At 41.2% G+C, this 22,954-nt stretch overlaps 1 protein-coding gene across 2 annotated transcripts in view; it reads right to left on the reverse strand.

The window, feature by feature from the left end:
• alk (ALK receptor tyrosine kinase) overlaps positions 1-12,591 on the reverse strand; it is a 384,869-nt gene extending 372,278 nt beyond the window's left edge. For both annotated transcript variants that reach the window (XM_020643122.3, XM_065966045.1), the window contains exon 1: positions 10,717-12,591. In XM_020643122.3, the coding sequence (XP_020498778.2) occupies positions 10,717-11,476 (760 nt within the window). In that variant the 5' untranslated portion in view covers positions 11,477-12,591. The remainder of the gene's footprint in view (positions 1-10,716) is intronic.
• Positions 12,592-22,954: the final 10,363 nt, after the last annotated feature.

Genomic DNA, 22,954 nt, shown 5'->3' on the forward strand with positions numbered 1-22,954 from the left:
TGTGCAAATATTGGAAAATCAAAAGATTTCAAAAACTATAATCTTTCATCTCTAAGAGCTCATAGTGCCATATTATGTACCTCTCTACAACACTTCTCTCCCAGAATGCATCCCTTCTCATGGATCCTACAGTACCTACAGTACAATGGGAGGTAGAGCCGCCTGATCCAACTCCGCTGTCACAAGGACAGATACAAGAAATCTTTCCTGCCGAAGGCCATAACTCTGTACAACAGCTCACCTCAGAGAACTGTCATCATGATAATATCTGTCTCTCCTTACTGAAATCTGTTCTGCACATGTTAAATTTACAAATTATCCCTCCACTCATGTTCACTTCATTTGGCTGTCTACTCGCCGTTATATTGAATAGTTTCTGCTTATATGTCTACACTCATGCACTTTAACTTATGTATCACTGATTGCACATCTCTGGACAGCTCCTTATGTCAATACTGTCCATTTACATCTACCTCCAGCAAAGTTGTTGTATTTAATCTTTTCATATTTAAGACTAGTAATGCTAAATTGAATCCTGGTTGTATATATTCTCATTCTTAGTTTTGATATTTTTAGTGCTTATTCACTTTTTATTTTAATATTAAATTGTGTTTATTTGCTAATATTGTGTTTTTTGCTCATGTATGTTTGGATAACCTGCTGCTGTAACGCCACAATTTCCCAGTTTGGGATCAATAAAGTAATTCTATTCTATTCTATTTTTTGACTCTGGTTTTACTCCCTATGAAGTCCTACATATGAACACTGCAAGAGAGCATTAAGTGACTGTGTGAGGTGTTATCATGATATCACTGCACTTCACTAAGTTAGCTCAATCAAGCCGCACTGAACTTCAAGCAGCAGAAATGCCAACAATCTTAAAGGTATTTACATTAGAGCAGCTGTGAATATGTCACATTTCAAATCATAAGCGGAATGAATCAACTCTTCTCACTGACAAAGACTGGAGAGCAGCTTCCTCAGAGCAGCTTTTTCTTTTCTTTTTTTTAAGTCCTTGCTGTTTCACCTCAGCATTGCGTCTTTTTTATGAAACGTAGCCTCGTTAGCAGCTAACACTGTGACACGTGCACTTGATCATGCTCAGTTCAACTTGTAGAATCGATCAGCTGGGCACGGCCTCACGGGCCCGCCGGGGCACGATGACACGCCGCCGACTCCTCAAGTGAATTGATCATAGAAATGCATAAATAATAAAGTGGCATGCCATTCTGACTTGTTATTGATTTTCCCATTAGCAGCTGATTGATACAAGCTTTGAATGTCAGGAGTTCGCATTGATTGGCACGAGTCCACGCACTCACTTGCAAGTTCATGGCACTTTTCCTGTGGCTCTGCAGCCTCCCACCTGGATGGACTAAATCAAAGGTCAACAGGTGCACTCTGTCATCAAGCTGCATTTAGGCTCAACGTGTTTAACACCCCAACATGTTCACCCCTGTGCTTGACTGCATTTTGGAATGATTCCACTGCAACTACACCACACAAATGGAAAACTCTTCCATCATGGAGGACGATATGAGAAACAACGGCACTACAACAATCTAATATTTGATCAGTTCGATCCCTGGGATTATTCAGACACATGTAAAGAAAACATTTCCTGACACAAAACAAAACAAATACAAAAAAAATGTCCAAAGACTTTCTGGTAAGGACATTGCTTTTGCTCTACAATAATAGTTCAAATGTAGTTTTTTTAAAACTTTTGCTGTAAGTACCTCTTGTTAAAAAAAACAAAAACCCCTGCAGTTTGTATATTTGGATGGATGTTTCCAAGTAAACATTTACTCCAAACAGTGTATCAGTTATTTAAAGAAAATAAACAGATTTATCAAGAAAAGCCATAGTTATAACCTCACATCACTGTCAACGCCTTACATCAACTTTCTAAAGGCAAATGTGACAACTCCACTTGTTAGAATATTTATGTCTGATTGTGTGCAAGTCTCTGAGATAAAGACCTACAGGATTCTTACCTCTGTGAGTATTTTTATAATGAGAATATGGCCTCAATCATCCAGTCTTCTTCAGTACAGCGTGAGGTTCATTTTGTAAATCATAGGCCAAAAAGAAATGAAGTGGTGACATCACAAAAGCTAGACCTACAAATCAAGTCAGTCATCAAGTCTAAACTGAAGCTCTTAAAGCTTTTAATTAAAACAATGTCATCCCTTCTCTGTACATGGATGCTGTGGTGATTGCCCCGATGATTTTGAACTGAGCCTGTATGATAAAAAAGCCGTGTTGTGTACACCAGCTCAAGTCCATTGTTTACAACGAGGTGCTAGGGTGTAAGGATTTTAGGGATCGACAGATTAGGGCTGCGGATTATCTTCAACCACTTACACTGTTTAATCCTCATACTGTACACCAGCAAATCACAGACACTGTTTGATCATGTCCCAGCTTGTCACAGGTCTAACACACACACTGACAACCATTCACACTCACATTCATGCATACAGAGCAGATCACCTGACCCGCATGCTGATGAGCTCTGTGAGGTGGCAGACTGGTGACTAAGGAGCTGTTTACGCCTGGCATTAAAATGTACTCCGACAACAAGTGAGCGCCTCTAGGAAGAGCTGATGACATCTGGCATTAACAATAATTTCTCAGTCAACATTTAGAGACCACTTGTGATCAGATCTTACTTTGCTGCAACATTTTCAACAACAAAAACATCTATAATTGTTGCCTTAAAAGAAATCAGTTGATTAAAAGTGTGGTGCAGACTCCTGTTGCTAACCATTAAAAAATGAACAAATCTGTGAGGCAGCAAATAGAGCTAAATGATTTTCAATTGCTGTCACACCTCTAATGAATTAGTAATATAGTTAAATTATGATTCAATAATATAAATTATAGCTTCAGTTTATTTTGCCTGTCAGGGTCAATGGTAGTTGGATCAGCCAGAATACATATTGCTGCCACTTGTATACAGGGAATAGACAGCACACGCTTCAGATCATGCTCTAGGTTTCACAGACTCATCCCATGGAAGGTAAAAATGAGCATGATGTATTTTATAGTTCTCTTAATCTGGGATCAGGATAATCCTGATGTCTTGGATCAAAGTAATCCTGATCCTTCTCAAAAGTTTTTAACAACATATCCAGATTAACACCAGGATTGGATTACCTGTTCATATCCAATTAAGTCATCCTTTTTTTAAATTCTTTCAACGACCCGATTTCAAGATTCATTCCGATAATATACTGTTTAGCTTGAATCCTGTTGGATTACTTTTAAAGGAACGGGACACGGTTTGTGAAAAGTCACTTATTAGTTCAAATGTGAGAAGTCTTGGGGTTTCTAAATGTCCTCTGTTCTCTGATTGTTGTTTAGGTGACTGCCATTTGTTTCCTGTTTATTTTTTGTTGAGTCCTTAAAGAAGTTCATCTGCTATGATTTCTGCTTGCCCTGCAGACACTTACTGTTAAATTAATACAATTAAGTCCATCAAGATGTGCTCAAGTGAATTGAAATGCATGCTGGGTAATCATGTTGTATCAATTATCAATAAAGAAACTATTAAAAAAGGATACAAAAAGCAATAAAGTAAACCTTTCTGCTGTAATTTGGTAACAAGACAGACACGCACACACACGCACGCACGCACGCACGCACGCACGCACGCACGCACGCACGCACGCACGCACGCACGCACGCACGCACGCACACACACACACACACACAAACACACGCACCCTCACTTATTCACAACCTTGCTTAAACTTTTCGTCTCTCGAGGCTCATAGGCGGCAGCTCCTTTGTCAGAAGAGAAGGGGAAAGCATTCGGGGATGTGGAAAATTAAAAGTGCATTCATCTTTCTAGGAGAAACCTCTTTCAAAAGAGCCACGAGCAACGCGGGGGTAAACAAGTACCCAGCATGTAATCTAACTTTATAAATTTACTGTTGACTTTCTTTATGACTCAGAAGGAATTGCAATATTTGCCTAACAGCTAAAACATCCACACATGAGGATTCTGCTTTTATAAGCCTCTTAAAGAAGATGGCAGGCTGGGGATGCTCAATAGAGGAAAAGAAAAAATCACAAGAGTGTGTGTTTGCATTTAGGGCAAAGTTGAGGGGAAAACATGTGGAGGGAAGTCTCCACAGTCGCTCCTCTATAGCATGATGATAGCAGTCTTGTACTTCAATTGCATCCTGTTTGGCATCTTTATGAAGATTTCTTTTACTAATGGTGCACTAACATGAGCGTCTTAAAGAGCTCCGCAGCAGGTATGCGACGGGTAATGAAGCAGGGGCTCCCCACTTTCTCCTGCTTCCAATAGTGAGATCATTAAATGATTCTCTTGCAACCTATTTATGGCACCGCTTGGTGAACATAACAGAGGTTAATAAAGTAGAGGTCAACTGTTTATCGCACCTGCCCAGCACTGTTTTCCCCCTTCTCCTACTCTATAACTCATAGTAGCGTTCCTCATTAATGATCCCCCCCCCCCGCCCCGCCACAAGGCGAGTGAGTATGAACACGCTGTGCAGAGTTTAATGCTTTGATTCCCGTAGGCACGTTTGCCTGATCGTCAAATTATTCCTGGTGCCACGGCTGGTATTTATTTCATGCTAATAGCCTGTATCTTACCTGGGGCTGAAAAACAAGTGTAGAACGAACATTACACAGACAAATGCCAAACAACAGCCAACCAGGGGTGGAGGAAGTCGATAGAGCGAGAACAATACACATTGGAGCCTTGAGTTGAGTCTTTAAATATGGAGAAGGGAGGGCACGACATGTAGGAGGATGCATGTGTTACTGGAAGGGGAAAGAATGCAGCCACAACAGGTATGTGTGTGTGTTGGTGTGCGTGTGTGTGTGTGTGTGCGTGTGTGTGTGTGTGTGTGTGTGTGTGTGTGTGTGTGTGTGTGTGTGTGTGTGTGTGTGTGTGTGTGTGTGTGTGTGTGTTGGCGTGTTTGCAGTGTGTTTAGGGCTAGGTGTGCCTGGGCATAAACAGTGTGTAAACACAGCCTTGCCTTTTAGAAACGCATAATGTAATAACCGCTTATGATAATAAGTGCGACTCTGCAAACACACAACACAGTAATCCTGCAGGCGAGCATACAGTGTGAGGCTTACAGAGCAATTGGAGTCCACCTGCAGGGATTTTTTTTAACTTCTGCGCACCTCATGGCTACTGTCACTTTCTTTCTTTTTTGAGCATTGACTACATGGAGGCAAACGCTAGATCTTTAAGTCCCTAGATTTGAAAGATACATTCATAGAAACTGACAACTTGGAGAGAAAACAAAGCATCATTGGGGTATTTTTTTAAGGTTTCAATCTTTTACTCAGAGGTTTGTTTCTCACATATTTGACTTTTTCTTGGGCAAATGGCCTACATGCGTCTGCTTTCATTAACTCCTTAGAGGTTTTTTCAAAGAGAAAACAAGTTGAGAAGAATTGAATCTGAAGTGGACACTGTCTGAAGTTACCCATGAAGCACTTGGACTCTCAGTTGTAACAGCTCAAGCTACAGTGGTCACAACACTCAGAAACAGCCTTGAACATGTTATAGGGTGTTGAGCCAAATACAAAACACCTCTGAGGACCCCCTGTTTGAAAGACTTACTTTGGCAAAAAGACTTGTGTGGAGTCCAGATCTTGTTTTATATACTGTATAGAGAAACAATTTCATTTTGAAATAATGAGAAGACAAACACATTGAAGCTTACAAGATTGTTTTTTTTGAACACCTTAGAAATACAATAAAGTTTTCACTATTTTCGTATCAAATTGTCACATTTACCTTTAATAAATTATTCAGTCAAGCATTTCAAGTAGACTTCATAGTCACTGATTTGTCACCTTTCTTGTGTACAGTGACAGGTGTGGGCATATCAAAACATACTTGTTTTCCCTAAGTTAATAGCTGCTCTATTTCTGAGCGCAGTTGCTGGGTACATTGATTTAAAAAAAAAATAATAATACTCACTCTATCCGTCTCTTGGAAGTGACTGCTTGGAGGACCACTGTTAGATTTTCTCTGACTGCCAACATCTTTAAGATCATCTTTTTGGGCATGTCATTTTCAGACATTATACTCTGTGACTTGATATTCTTTTGGCTGCTTGAGAGTTGAGTAATGACTCTACTGCGTTGATAACCATTCCCTTAAAATTGACATCATAACTCTGCCAGTTAACTCAAACCCTAACCCTAACCCTAACCCCTACTGTGCCATTTTGTTACGACCAATTACTGTCTCCCTCTCTCTCTCTCCATCCCTTTAGCTGTGAGTGACGGCTTGCCTCAGTCAGGCTTGTAAACACACACTGGCTCTACAGATAGAAGGCTCCATCTATTGTTGTGAGCATGAATTAGCATTTATAAATCTAGGAAAAAGATCCAACTTTTCTCAGATGTGTTTCATGAAAAAAAAAAACTATCTTAAAGGCTATTTGGACCCATACAGTAGTTATTTTTATATACCAACAAATTCAGTAAAGCTCTTGCCCTTACATAGATTTTGGCTTTAATCAGATAAAAATTAACTTTTGGATATGTGTCCTTCCTTGTTGGCAAATGCCTACATTATAGATCAGATAATGTAAGATAATCAAACATTGTAAGTCCTAAAAACACACATTTTTCTCAGAATACATTTGAATGACTTTTGATCAGTCTTGGGGTATTAGTCAGTAAGCTACATGCAAGACAACACAGCTGCAAAACACTGACTGCAAAATAGCACAATTCAAACACGAGGCAGTGTAAAAGCAAAAGAATGGTATTGTTCATTTAAAAACAATGACCAATTAAACCATAATAGAAATGAGCTGGACACCAGTGTAAAACCAATGAATAAAGAGGAAAATAACCAGTATTCATGTGAAAATGCTACAAATATAGACAAATAGGTAAGAATTTGGCTCCAAAGAATACAAACACAATCGGCATTTTACCCAACCTTGCTCATAGTAACCTTGTCTCATGCTCACTTTTAATGCATTTGAATTACTTAAAAAGTCCATGAAATGATCATATGATCGTGGTTTTGACTATGTGACACCTGAGCCATCACCATGGCAACTTAGGAAGCTCCTTCTGCAGGTAGAGATAATCAGAAGCTAAAGATAATTTAAAAAAATGCTCTCTACTGTTCTCATTGAACAACATGAGTGAGTGATGCAGCTGTCATCGACCAATCAATACAATTAAACAGACACGAGTTCAGCTGACCTGCATGTTGATGCATCGTGTCAGGTGACAGTGCTAACCACACAGAATAGCTTCACAAAACCAGAAATGAAATGCAAATCAACAACAGCATAAAGATTCTTATGAGAAACAATACGACTTGGTGAGGTGTGGTATCGTGTTTTTAAGTGAGGACACCTTTCTCCCAATTTGGAAAAGTCTGTTTCCCAAGATGTGGTAAGCTTTAATCCAGACGTTTTGACGCATAAACAAATAGGATGGATAAAGTAGGAAAATGAGAAATGTACAGAATGGGTATTTATATCTTAGAGTTTTTCTATAGAGATGCACAAATCATGCTGTTATCTATCCTTTTTTCTTTCTGTAGTTCGATGAAAACTCTCTGTGGTAATGTGGTTTCAATGCTACCCTCCATCATAGATTTCAAAAGAATGGATGTCCCTTATTATTTCCCTCCAGGAAGTCTCTCCGTGCTCCTCTGAGCAGCAGACTTCCTTGATGATGATGATTAAAGACAAGATCAATTTGTGGGTTATGCGAGGATAACAAATGGAGGGGAAATAAAATCAGGGAAATGATGATGGTTGTCATAAACAATGGATGACAGCTTGTTAATTCAAATGGGAGCTGCTTACTTTGCATCTCCCCGCCCATAACAAGAATCTATTAGTATAAATAGTAAATGACATAATGTGTATTTATCACCTTGTATTGCCAATGGATTGATACATGATTTACAAAATGAGGCTTTCCTCAATTTTCTCAATTGCCAAAAAAAAAAACCTTAATGACAGAATTTTATCCATGATATACTGTGTGTGCTGGGAAAATTCAAAGGATGGGATGTTTGTGCCATCCTGAGTGCTTTTCACTACAGGGCCAATAAGGCACTAAAACATCAACACATTAATTGTACCCACTTAACAAAAACTCTCCAAAACCCGGCACAAGCTGTTTCATTTGGTGCAGCCATTCTGGTGCAACAATTATATAAGTGACTATGGTCTCATTGTCATTAAATAGACGGAGGGACCTGTACTGGTTTACATTGACTTGCTCATTTCCACTTGTGAACTGCTTTCACACGGTCTGATGTGAAAAAACACATTTTCTAATTCATCCTGAATTGACAGGTTAATTGGCTTGCAGTTTACCTTATCAGCTGCTGTTACCAAGCAACCAATGTCAGATCAATGCCAGATCAGTTTCCTTGCCCGCCAACGTTATTACTACCAAAACACTATAGAAGTGGGATGTTAGTTAGCTAGCTTGCCAGAGTACGTCAATAGCTAACCTATGGCTACATGAAAACAGCCGAGTTATTGTGACTTAAAGTTATATTTATTTTTAGAGACAGAATTTATCGTTGGCCTAAATAATCACAAAGGTCTATACTGTAACTAACATGATGCAAGTCATTCCCATTCTCTCTGTTTATCTTTTGATTTTGGCCATTGGATGTTTGCTCTTACCCATTGAGAGATGATCATGACTGCACCCAGTGTCAACCAGTTTTCAATTGATTTAGCTAAATGTAGGCCTTTACTGAGCCTAATTTAGAAACATGAATTGCAGTTCTCTCTTCGGCCACTTCACCAAAATCCCTGAAAAATATGTTCTCCATTTAGGAATTCATTGCTGCAGTATAAAAATTCCCTTCCCTGCTTAACCACATAAAAAAAACTACAAAGACATACAGATATCAACAAGCCGCATAAATAAAAACCCATCATTACTCTGCATCCTCCAGAGCTTTTTTATTCATATCCATGCAAAAACATGAGCCCCTCTTAGATTTCAGTGAGTATACTCCAAGCTTAAAAAACAACCAGAATGCTTCTTAGAAACATTTAGCTGTGTTGGGCTAAACTGATCAGAGCTGCAGAGTACACATGTCCATCTAGAATATAAGAAGACTGAGAAAGGTAGCAGAGCGAGGGCATATCTTACCCTATACAAAATACACAGTTATAGTTGAGATTATAGAGCTACATGTGTTTCAGCATCAACCCAAGTGAAGCCCTTTGTAATTCTAAACCTTTGTTTTTCAAAAGCAGCTCTGCCAAACACTGTTTGTCCATTCACACATTGATGCACACTCACAGCTGGAAGCTACCCAGTATAGGCCTGCGACCAGTTTGATCTGTGAGCCACTGAGCAGCTTCACTGTTGTCGCTTTATGGTTCAATAATTCACTTCAGAGCAAGTCGACGGCTGTGATGAGATGAGGGTGACCTAAGAAACAGCCACGTTACATCATCCCCCACTGGCTTCCCATATGCAAACACTACCAGCTGTGTTGTTGGGAGTGCCTGTTGGGAGCTGCAGGGGAGGTCCACTCATCTGCTTTCAGGTGTTCAAAACATGTGTAACATTGCAGTTGAAGGAGATGCACATAATCTAAATATTGCATATGGTATTTAACCGACTATGTCATATTTGTATTTGCTGTATGTGGTTGCACATTGTTTCTCCGCTCACACACACACACACACACACACACACACATGCAGGGGGGTTTCTCCCTTCACTCCATCAGTTTCCTGCCTAGAGAGGCCTCTGTTTTACTCATGTTTGATAGTTTCCGTTGCATTTTTTTTTTTCAGGGCAAGCCTCTCTCATCAAAGTGATTAAGCAATTATACTGATTGTGCCAATGCTCAAGAAGAAGGAGAGAAGGACCCTTGAGTATTGAGTGCTAAAGCTTTCTTGGAGATAACGGCTTAATTTGTGTCTAATCAAAATAAAGCTCTCTCTCTTAAATCTCCAACCTTTTGGCTAAGGGAATTAGGAAGGTATCCGTGAGGAGAAACCAACGGAGGAAAGGGTGCCCTGTTGGGGCCAATTCCAACTTAAATATCACTGCGTATAGGCTCCATGCAACATAAAGGCATGTTCTAATCAGGCATTGGGGCCTCTTTTTCGCTCCGAATGAAATAATAATTAACTTCTGAGAACTGTTAACGATAGGATCCTCTTAAGATGCTGCATGTACTGAGCATGGATCCCATACTGGAAATAATCAAAGAGTTTGGGAATTAAATCAACATGCAGTTCGTCTCTTAAGCGCTGCTGTGTGCATCAATAATGAAGTAGGAGTCTGGAGAGTCCACTGGATCACAGCAGCAGCAGACTCAAATCGCATAGATCCCCAAAGTGTTGCACACACGCATAGCACACACGCATACACCAGTCATTATTTCCCCTTTCAGCCTTTCTGCGTGTGCTGACATTTCTTCACCGGCACATTTAAGCATCAAAGCCAGTCAGTGAACACGTTGCTCGCATGTTTAGACACACTGGATTCAATATCAAAGTTTAATCACAGCAGAACTCAAATCACAACCGTGACGGAGCAGCGTGAATGCCTGATGAGTCCGAGGGTGTGTGTGTGTGTGTGTGTGTGTGTGTGTGTGTGTGTGTGCGTTTTGGGGTGTGGGAGAACAACATGTGGAGAAGTGAGAGAGATCCACAACTAGGGAAGGAGGGAGAGAAGGAGAGAGGAACTCACCCCTAGAGGATATCTGAAGGTAGAGGCGGGGGTCTGCAGCGCGTATAGCCGCGGTGTAACGATCCTCTATCCCGGGCACCTGCGCTTTTTTCTCGGGCATGAGCCGGACCCTGAGCCGGCCCCCATCTGCACCTAACCACCACTCCAGAATAGTTGTGAGGTCCATTTCCAGCGTTAACACCGGGGCCTCCTCGTACACAGACAGCCCCCCGCATCCCGTCTTCACTATATCCTCTCCTATTTCCACCACAACTTGATTTGATTTCCTGCTCGCTTTTGTTAAGCCCAATTTCAGAACTTTGGACAGCGGCCGCTTATGGAAGAAGGGGAGCTGTCCACCAACAGACACGTTCCTCAGTGCAGAGTCCGTAGCAGACTTGGGGTCTACATAAGTAGCTATGGTTTTCTGCAAGGGTATGCAATGCATTTTCAAGTTTGCGCGCACCATATAACATCCGCTAAAAGTCTGGCAGTCTCCGTTCAGGGGTCTCTTGATGAACTCCGCCAGGTAATAGCGCAGAAGAGAGGGGACAGCAAAATCTACAGCCAGCGTTTTTCTCTTGAGCCTGGAGTTTATGGTTTGGTTCAAGTCTCTTTTGCCCCCCGTTTCCCCGCTGCTGCCGCCGCTGCTGCTGCTGCTGATGTTGCTGAAGCCGGCCGTGGGGAGATCCATCCCCGCTGTGGTCCTTGGCGAGGCGCACTGCAGCCCCGCGAAAAATGCCGCAGAACAAACAACCAAATACAACATCCTGGGGTTCATGGTGAAATAATTTTCAGTCTTTCGTTTGGGAAGAAGCACCCCCTAAATCCAAGTGTTCCCCCGCTTCCCCTCCGCTCTGCAGCGCAAGATCTCAAAGTGTGAATCGATGATCCTGCGGGTCCTGCGCCTCTTCGCCGGTGCGCATCCGTGGCAAGACGAGGCAAACTGGGTTTTCACATTTGTTTGCCACTGACTGTTGCAGCTGACGAAAAAAAAAGTGCCATTTCCCCCCTCTCTGCTCCTCACTTAGGCACACACGGACCCACTCTCACGCACAGCCGTTAAAGACAATGCCTTCAACGCAGCGAGCCGCACTCCGGGACGCTGATTGATATGCCGGTCGGGTCCGCTCCGGTGGCTTTCAAAGACTCCCTGTCTCTTGGCACAGTTGTGACGGCGGTACAAGTGGTCTCTCTGTCAGCAGCGGGATGCAGCAGCGTCCCTCTCTCTCCTCCTCACAACTAAATCATGAATGCACAACGAGTTTGGAGCAGCCGAGCATCAATTAAAGTTTAAAATACAATCATATCTTACAGTCTGGGCTAATTGGAAAGCCCGGCGGCAGTCTCGCAGGTTAATTGTTTGCTGAGGATTCTGGCGACGAATTGGTCAGAGCTGGCAGTTCCGGTCCCGTTTGTGTCATGCCAGCACATGCGGTAGAATCATTCACACATCCATTTGACGTCAACACAAGCCGTTTCCTCCTAATACGACTCCCCTGCGAAAAACCCTTCAACATTCAGCGCTGGAGCTTCCGCCGTTCCGGACGCGTCTGGAGCGCCCTCAGCGCAGCCGTAATGCTGCTTGTATATTTATTGAAATTTAGAATTGCCAGCAGCAACAGCGGCGCAACTTCACAGTTCGTCTCTGGTGGATTTTTGATTTTTTTTTTTTTTCAATGAATCACCGAGCCTGCATCCGGAAATTGGATTGGATTAGTCGCACACTCACCCGGTTATGTGCAAATCAAATAGTTTCAGTGGGAGGCCATTTGGGATGGAGCCCATTTGGCTTTGTTCTGTCTTATATGAGGAGGCCAATATATCTTTAAAACATAGGAGAGCACTCTCCTGCTAGTCCATTTCCTACACACACTATAGCTCCTTAATTGGGAATCAAGGGGTCATAGTTTTGGGGCAGGAGGGGAAAAATGCCAGCAATACTCCTCTCCCCCCACACACACCTGAACACACGACTACAGTATCTCTCCCTCTCTCTCTCTCTCCAAAAGTTGACCGGAGGAGACTCCCGCTAGATGGCGTCAGGTTTACTCATGGTAACTCAGGAGAGTTTCACTGACAAATCCATTAATGCGCTATAATTGCTCTGGAATTTCGCACCGTCTCATTACAGCCTTATCAATAGAGGAGTATGGGGGGAATCATATGAGCATTATGAGCAGCAGAAACACACAATCCATACAATTCTGACTCTATAAAGTCAGACAGACAAATCCAACTTTTGGGGTTATTATCCAAATAAAAAAACGCCCAGGGCAGCAAAGTTGAAGTAGAGGCACCATTTGTTTGCAGATGGATAAAAAAAGGACAAATTGTAACACCACATGTTAACCTTCTTAGTTTTATAAAGGTATTCTGAATAAATAAAACAAAGTCTAGCTGGTATAAAACACTTCATTGATGGACTATTTGTTTACATAGATCATTCTTTAGTTTTCTCAATTGACTTTGATTTTTCTTACAGCACTTAAACACCACAGTAGAAGTGTTTGTTCACTACTTTAAAGCTACTATGAGGACATGTGTGCTGTATATGAAACAGACTGACCTAAATACTGATATCGCTTCAATGATCTGGAAAAGCAAAAGAGACTGTCAGCTATACAAGATTGATCATTTCTATGCTGTTAATGACGCCTGAAAGGGCTGGGGGGTAGGTTCATGTATCATGTTTTATGTATCGATGCACTTAATGTTAGATGGATTATTTACGTTGTTTATGTATTTCAATGTTTCTGGCTGCCAACAAATTTCTCTGCGGGGATATTATAGATACCTTTGACCTTGGGTGTCAGACGAAGTGTTTTTTTTTTTGTTTTTTTTACATTTGTCAAGGTATATATTCTTGATGATTATTATATTATTATATCAGCAAAGATATGAGACATACCACCTAAACCACAGATGTTGTGGTCATCATCCAAAAATAACATTTTAAAGCATCATCATCATATATCAAGAGGGGATTTCTCCTAACCTCCTCCCACTGAAGTGCTTTGGTTTGGTTGATATTGAGCTGACTTAAATCTCACATGTTGAAATTTGAATATTGTGATCTATTTTGCTCTGTGAAGCTAAAGGCAAACTGGTCACACACACATACAGAGTTGAAGTATTTTGAAGCATCTTTATTCTCTGTTGATGCAGAGCATTTCAGCTGATGCCATTAAAGTCAGTGAGTGTCACAGCAGTGGCAGGCGCATGTAATTAGAATAAATCAAGCACTGTCAAGTGAATAGAAGACAGCAGCAGTGAATCATGGGGTACATATATCGACTGGGGGAATATTCAGGGGGAAGGAGTGGTTGTTTATGAATTAATTAATTACATTATAATTAACTTTAATTAAAGGGCAATACATTCCCATGAAAGATGATTTAATGTTTTGAGTATTTATATCAGACATTACAAATTAAAATAGGTACTTTATAATAAACAAAAATGTAGAAATAGTTATTTCCTGTAATACATTTCAACAAGTTGATGACTCATCATGCACTCCAGTTTGTCTCTAATGAATACATGATTTAATTTTATGTCTCTCCCTCTTGACATACAGCAGATTTAGCAGCTATATCTTTATTGTGATCCTTTTTTTAATGTTTTCCTATACATCACTCTTGGCTACACTGTCAACATCAATCACTATCTCAGATACAAGCCCCTCCCTCATTTCCTGCTTTACATGACATGCTTGCTTTGCTTTAGACTTTGTGTTTCACGGGAAGAAAAAAGAAGATAATTGTATCGTTTCATCCATGTTGGTCACCTCTAGCCGCCTCAGGTGTTTGCTTGTTATGATCAGAACGGGCACAGTACAACTTAATCCCATAAGTAGTATGCAGTATTTGATGCATTGAGTAATCCCATAATCACTGTTTTGGCTGTGCTGCTCACAGAGCCAGTGGCCTGCTGATTAAAGGGCATTAGTCAGAAGAAATACACAGGTGGTTGTGATTAATTATTAACAAGAAGAAGTCTGATCGATAGTTGTAGCTCTGCACAACACGACCCTTTTCTTCCTCACTAATAAACCAACATTAACTGCTGTTTTGTTTTACGAATGTGTTACCTCTTACTGCTTTCTTTTCCCCTTATTGAGAAACAACCTGCTCTGTTTCTTTGAATTATTCCTATATTTATTATTGACCGATGAGTGTCTTGTGACTGCACGACTAACTTCACAGTGATGGAAATGTCCTTCACAGAAGCTATGCTTTGTTTCTGTTCTTCGCTTTGCTTGCTTCCTTCATTTGTAACTGTTGCTATGTATGCTACTCTAAGAAGACAGATAAAGGTAGCATATAACCTATAGGTTCAATCTGCAGAGTCCCTCGGCACCTTTAAGAAAAAGCTAAAGACCCAGCTCTTTCGTGAATACCTACTAACTTAATGATGATGGTCTCCATATTATTGATGATGATGATGGTAATGATGATGGTTTTTGTTTGATAACGTCGACTTATAAGATGGTTTCTATACTGATTAGAGCTCTCAAGAACTGCCCTCAATGTTGTGCTTTGCCTCTGGTCACTTCCTGTCAGCACCTGTGTGTCCAATCAGACTCAAAGCTGATTGTTTGCTCTTACTGACATTATTCCCTTTTTTTCTAGATCCTTGCTTGTGTTGTACTTACTCTCTGATGTACGTCGCTGCTAAGTGAATTGTAAAATTGTATAGGTGTGACGTCACAATGACGTTACCAGGGGGTGATTAAATTGCAGTAACACAGCACTAAAATGCAAGGCCTGCCACCGCTCTTAACACACCTATACCACAGGGAAATCTGGCAAGATATCTGTAGAGACAATTAAAAAATCAGGACTTTGTCAAAAGGCAGGAATCAGGCCCAAAATTGGTCTATTATCTTGTAGTGTGTATCCCGCTTTACTTTGCTAATGAGCCCTGCATTATGCACAACTTATATAGGTGTACGGAATCAGTCATGTTTTAAATGGCAGGGCCAATAGATAAGCCTCTGTGTTCAAAAAGTACAAAGTAAGAACCTGAATTTGCATTACGGCGCATTTAAACTAAAGGTCTGGAATCTAATCTGAAGTCATAAATGCATTATCATCAACTCCATCTCTTGTTTTCTTCATTTTCTTCTCCTAACTTTATGCACATTTTCAGACCTATAGACTTTGAATACTAAACAGCCTAATATCAGTACGACCTTATGTTAGTTTAACTGACCTGTGCCTGCCCTGACCTGTGGTGGAACAGCAGCAGAGAAGCAGATCCAGGAGCACACAAATGAAATGCTCTTTATTTAACATTCATTCTATCCAGTATCTGAACATGTTATTCAACACAAGTTGTTTTATTCCTAGTCAAAGAAGGTTAGGAGTCATAAACGGTGTGGGAGGAACGAATCAGGTCGGTCAAGAGTGGAAGAGGAAGTGATGGAGCAACGATGATACTCACTTCAATATCTCATCTGCAATGCTGTACTAACAAGTGATGATGAGACAGTGATACAATGCTTTATAAAACACCTCTATGTCTTTAGGTAATACATTGAGCTAAGGTAAGCCGTGGTGAACGGAGCTGCTTTTGGGGGCTAAATGCAGTTTTGATAATTTGGCTGCAGGGGCAAATGAGCTGTGGAAATAGCTATAACCATCCACTGAAACAAGACAATACTGGAGTTATTAATAAGAGATTAAACACATCAGTAACGTTAGAAAAATTGATTTTTAACTAGCAAAACCCAAACCCAAGCAATATAGCTCGAGTTTCATTTTTCACACTAAATTGATCTTGATGAACAGATATTTTGTGATTGTTTGAAACACTGCAGGCTTAAAGAGAGAGAGAGAGAGAGAAAGAGATTTCTTAAGGGGGTACAGGCTGAGCTGAGCTGCACTTTGTTAACAGCTATGCCTGTATTCTTGGTAATAGGAATACACTTTGAAAGCCATCAGCCAGACCACCAAGGCAAGCTAAATGACTTTGTGATTGATCACTTATTTCTGTCCTTATGTGTGGAAAAAAAAAAAAACGGGTATCCATTACCCACAATACCACTAAAGCTGCAAGCATGCTTACAGGCTACAGTGTGCATTTCATGTTTGGTATCCAGCTCACAGGTCAGTGTGTGGGAAAAGGTCGGTGGGGAGTGGTAGTGTGATGAATTACAGACAGATAAGTTCTTACAAAGACCCCCCCCCCCCCCTCCCTCCAGCACCGCTTTTCATTGCGTCCGGTAAACCTCATAAATCAGAAGCTGAGTGGCTACAACAAAGCGACCCCTTTCAGCCTGCATCATCGTACCTCCTGACCCGGACCATCTACTTTCTGCAAGTCTCATTTCTTAAGTTGGTTCCTGCAGCAGCAGCAGCAGCAGCAGCAGAGATGGATGTCGGATTATGAAAGAAAAAAAAAAAGAAGAAGATCCCAGCACATTCCTCCAGGGTTGTCAATCCAACCCCTCTTTCCTTCTCTCGCACAGGCTTCACAGCCATTTTTTAAATCTTTTGTCTGTTTTGGGCTTTCGTGCATGCACAACACGTGTCTCCAGTGACTGAGGAAGGAGCTGCTGAGTCTCACGCATCCGAGCCATGCATTTTACAACGCCGAAGCGACAGTGCTGCTTCCCTTAGCATTCCCATCTCATGACATTTTTTCTCTTAGTTCCATAAATCAAACTCCTAGACCTGCCGAGTTAAAGACTAGAAATAAGGCTGCGGGAGAAAATAGAAGAAGAAAAAACAAACGCTTCTGCACAGATAGTGTCTAAGAATTTGGAGAGTTTCCCCGTTGACAGCTGTAATAGGAGTTTGGGGGTGGTCATCTCTTATGGTGAACGCACACAGGTGCAGGGGGTAAACTTTTTGATAAGTGGCAATTCCCCGGGTGGTGGACTTGAAAAATGTCAGCCATTTAGCTCCGGCCCACTGAGCCCTCTGCATGACCAGCACTCACATTAATCATCGCACTGCAGGAGCTTTTAGCCAAGTAGTTAGCATGTACTAGCAATGCTGATGCACAGAGGAGCTTCACAACTCTCAAACACAAAACTTCTAGTGTGATCTAGTTGGCAAAAACAGAGAAAGAATAACACAGCAACAAAAAAATAAATGGGGAATGTAATGTTAATTGGAGTAGTGGGACAATAGAAAGGGCTTTTCCTGGCCTTTTTCACTCCAACACTGAGTAGTTTAATCTGCCAAATGTAAGATGATCTCCCAAGATCCCTTACATAACAGGGTATTACATTCAGACAGCTCTGGATATGGGCTACAGTTACTTAGACTAATGGCACACATTATTCTCTATAAAGGTTTAGTAGATTTTCCAGCTTTATCTCAGCAAGGTGTAAAAAAAATGTCTTGAGCCTTTAGATTCATGCAAAGGGGATAATCCATTAAAAAGCATGCAGGAGAACATGAGGGGCACGGTGGGCAAAGTGTTTTTCATCATGACTCTTCTGACCTGACATGTTCTGCTGTGAGTCTTTTTTTTAAAACAGGTTTTGGCTGTTTGAAAATTCTCTTTCACTTCAGCAGAGTGTGCTCATGTCTGGCAGGGTGCATCTTCTACCCCACACATAAGACAGGCCACTCCTCTGTATGCCTCTTAACATACACCAGGTAATGTACACCTGCTGCTCCCTCTAATTTAAGTTCATACAATGTAAAAACAGTTTTTCAAGCAGTTTTTCTTTCAAACATTGAAAGAGACATTAGAGGAGTCAGTCCACTTCTTAAAGTCAGCGTGCTCGTCAGTGGGAACATTTATGAGCATGTGTAAACAGTTGAATAAACAGTGTCACTACACTGGAGGATTATTTTCAAGTCTGAGATAATTACTGGAGTGACATCACTTATGTAATCACGGCGTGGGATTAGAGTTTTCACATTTCTCTTCAACAAGTTTTGCATTTACAATCAGCTGCCAGCTAGCTAAAATAAGTGCGGTCAAATATGACAGTGCCACAGAGATGATAAATGTATCGCGCTGACTTTGTTGAAATCTGTTTATCGAGAAATGTGGATTCAGCTTTGTAATTATTGTGGAAGATATTGTTCATGTTGCTTTTATATAATTTTTTGCATGATGGTGACTGATTTTTCTGTAATTTTCCAGGGGGAACACTGGTTCAAGTCTCTGTGTGGAGCAGAGTATGGAAGATGGTCTGGTAGCTGATGAGGTGCAAAGTCACTTCCGGGTTACTGCCGAGGCAGCTCTGGCATGCTCCCTGTGTAGCAGTGTGTAGCAGCCCCACTCTGACATCTCTCCACGTCCACAGGTCCTGTTTGTGAATGTGTTTAATTCCAGCCGATGTGTGTGATAAACATGTCTCTCAATAACTGAGTGTAAAACCCGAATTTGCCCTCAGAATTAATAAAGTATCTAAAATATTTTAAAAAATGTCTGTCTGTCTAACAAAACACAAGTTTGACCATTCGTCCTGTGCACCAAATAACCTTGAAATGTTCACATGATGATGTCATCTTCAACTTCTCTATCAATCAGCCATACAGGGAGGGCCACATAGTTTGATGTCTTGTACAGACCAAAAGAAATGAGTTGTATGAAAGTTGTTACATAAATAAATAAAGAAGAACATAAATTAATAAATGATATACCCACTGAAAAAAAAAAAATGTCGGCTGAATATTAAACAAAATGAGTTTCAAGTGTTGTATACATAAATAAAACAAAACTGAAGTTTCATTCTCTTTCTCATTTTCATTGTTTTCTTTACTGAACTAGTGTTTCATTAGGTGAACGTCAAGTTCCATAATATTACAATTCAAAGCAGTGTTGGACATCAGAGAGTAAGTAGAACACAAGCAAGGATCTAGAAAGGAGGATACAACGTTGCTTTAGTGCAAACTAAACAGCTTTATGTCCGACACAGGTGCTGACAGGAAGTGACCTGGGGCAAAGCACTTTTTTTAATAATTAATTAATAATGTATCGTCATCAACAACAGCATCGACAGCTGCTCTTTAGAGTTATGTTTAAAATGCAACAGTATGACATACATGTAGGATTCAGTGTAACTAGAGCTTGATCGAAAGTAATGACAGAAAGTTGAAATAGTTCTTAGGAACCTCTCAAGCTTCAGATTCAAATATCGAGAATAATTCCAACTTCAGATGAATAAATAAACTTACATTAAAGTAAACAAGTCCGGACCTCTGTGCATTCATTTGGGCCTCTCTTTATTTAATCACTTTAAAGTCCCCCAGCTTAATGGAAGTACGATACTTAATTGCCGGAGAATCCTCTTACTGTAGAGTGGCTAGTGACTCATGCTTGCAGAAATACATTTAATCAAGTGTTTTACGCTTCTCAAGAAGAATAATTTCATTTGAACATCTGAGATTCTTTAATCATAAGTTTGCTGCAGCGGCTCTACGTCTGCAGCAACACAATTTCATTAATCTCTCTCATGGCAAATTACTGGATCATTCAATAAATAGATTGGGAATGATATGGCTGAGCTTTTCATCATATCAGCTCCATTCTCCATTTCTTAACACAAACCATCTTCTCCCTTAAGCCCAGTGAAGATGTGGGATGGGGGGGTGGGGGGAGGGGGGGGGGTACATAGCTGGAATACGTTTGTGTTTTCCTTATCACTTTATCCTGTTGGGCTGGGCACCTCATAATGGATTCATTGCCTCCCTCCATTCCACTACTTTCGGGGGCTTTATCGAAAACGTTTAAAAATTGACAAGCTGACCACTTCCAAAGAAATCCATCTCTCCCTGAAAATGAATTTTCTACAACCACAGGCCTCCAAAATAATGAAAAGGATGTAGGTTAAAATAGGAAGCTGCCTGGGCACTCTGACGCTCTCACCAAAACAGTAAACTTCACACACACACACACACACACACACACACACACACACACACACACACACACACACGCACACACACACACAATACCTCGGGTCCTTATCGTCTTGCATGGGATTAGATCTCTACGGTTTTATATGCTTAAAGCTTTCAAATGCAGCTTTCATCATGTCAAGGCTTATCCCTCCATCTATAAAAGCACATTTTTTTAAACGCCTACTGGCGTGCCGTCCTGCCTTTGTGTGTGCTGGAATGCATGTAGCTCCAGGATCATTCATCAGCCGATCTGAGGGCGCTGCACACGTGGAGCTCAACTGAGATCTTCTGAGCTTCCAGGAGACAAGTGTTTCCTTTACTCAACCTTTATCCTGCATAAATGAATACCCAAAGAAAAAGGCTTAACCCAATGATACATTTCATTAATGTCACATTCAGTCCATGCATCAGTCATCCAGCCTAATCAAGGCAGCTCTAGCAGACTCTGACTGATCATTCAATTGCAGTTATGGATTACAGGGACGAGCGTATAGAAGTCACTGTTAGATATCTCCTCAATTAGTTAACCATCGACCTGCCGGGGGGCCTAATGGGCCATTTGCGGTCGACTTCAGCGCCACACATCTGATGAATCCCGCTCTGGAATTGGAGATGGAGCAATTGGGCGGCTGGATGGCAAACACCAATTCAATCTCCTTCACGGATCAAGCTTCTCCGGGGGAAAAAAAAAAGGATGGGAGGAGAGAGGACACCACTGGAGGCTGCAGGGTGATTTTTCACCCACATCTTGTCAATACTACCTGGTGCTATGCTCCAGGATGTCAGGGTTGAGAATGATGCATTGGTTGAGTGGAGCATGATGCGGGGTGAGGCCCAGTATTTGACTCGATGACATACATCACAGTGGAGAGGTTAGAGGTGAATTAATAGTGAATTATTTGGTGTCAGGAGAGCGATGGGAGGGGTCAGTGAGGAGGATAAATACAGTACGGAGGACCAGATGGAATCTGCACTTTTGTGTTTGCTTCTGGAAAGAGCAAATCTTTTATCAATGACTCAAGTGTAGAAAAATAATAATCTCGGAATAGGGTGGCATTTGGGGTGAAGCGTGGGGGGAAGCAAGATCCAAAAATAGACTGCAGCAGCGCTACTCGCCTGTGTGTCTTCAATGAACTGTCTTCTTTGGCTTCTTGGGAGATGCATCAGTATGTTTCCCCTCTTTCGATCTTTCCCTCTCACCCCTGTTTCCTGGTAACCGATCTATGTGTGTGAGATGTGTCTTGTTTGTCCATAGGAATATCAATCTCAGCCTTTGTATACTATGCATATATGAGAGTTTTTTGTTTTTTTTATCACTCCCTCCTCCCAAAAAAAAAACAACTGCAGTAGTACAGCTGCAGGGATAGATCACCAATATGCAGCCAATTCTAAATGCAGCTACATGCAGAAAAAGGGAAGAGGCAGGCCAGTGTGGGAGTTACAAGCATGAGCGGACCATCGTGAGCTGGCAGAAAAGAAATTGCCCTCATTTCAGTATCTTGTTTTCTCCAAATTGCTACTAGTAAAAGCAGATGTGGGCTCCAAATCAACTGGCCTTGAGTCCCAATGCTTCAATTTCTCTCAGGTTTGTTTATTACCATCTTGGCCCCCCTGCGCCTATCTCTGCCTCCCTGCTGTCCTCAATATTACCTGCGTTTTTCTGTGTGTGAGTGCTTGTGAGTGTCTGCTGCGTACAGTATGTGTTTGGCTAACTGTCCAAACACTGACCCACATGCAGGAGCTGAAAAGGGCATGTAATTTTAGCAAAACTGTTATTTTGACCAAATATCTAGCAAATATGTATGTCCTGACTCCACAAGACAATGTAGGAGATACCAGCATTCTTTTTTTAATTATATACTCTCACATGTTCAAAACAAAATTAGTCTCCTACATGTTGAACTGCCTGCTTATATACTCTAAAAGCAGCAGTACTCAGAAAGTCAGTCACATATTACCAGTCATGCAAAGCTGCAGGAAACCTAATTGAAAACCATTTAAATATGCTTCTGCTTGAAGTCCGGAGGAGGGATTGTTCTGACAGGGAGAACCTTTTCCTCTGCTTCGCCTGAAGCTTACCACCTGCCTGGAATTTTTCAGTCCTTTCACTTTTTGTGTACTGTGTGTGTGTTTGTGTGCGTTTGTGTATGTGGGTGCGTTTGTGGGTGTGCGTGCCCTTACAAAAAAATCATCCTTTTTATGGCAAAGTATCCTATGTTATCCCAGGGTCTGATGTTATCATCATGCCACAAACTCACAGAGGGAGAAGGTCAAAGTGGATGGAGACAGTAAAAGTCTGTGAGCATGACACAGGTGACTATTTTTACACTCCAAATGTTCAATTATTTTTTAGCATAACCTTTACTAAGAACAGTGCACCTGGG

The sequence above is a fragment of the Labrus bergylta genome, chromosome 18 (genome assembly GCF_963930695.1).
Source record: "Labrus bergylta chromosome 18, fLabBer1.1, whole genome shotgun sequence".
Classification (NCBI taxonomy): domain Eukaryota; kingdom Metazoa; phylum Chordata; class Actinopteri; order Labriformes; family Labridae; genus Labrus; species Labrus bergylta.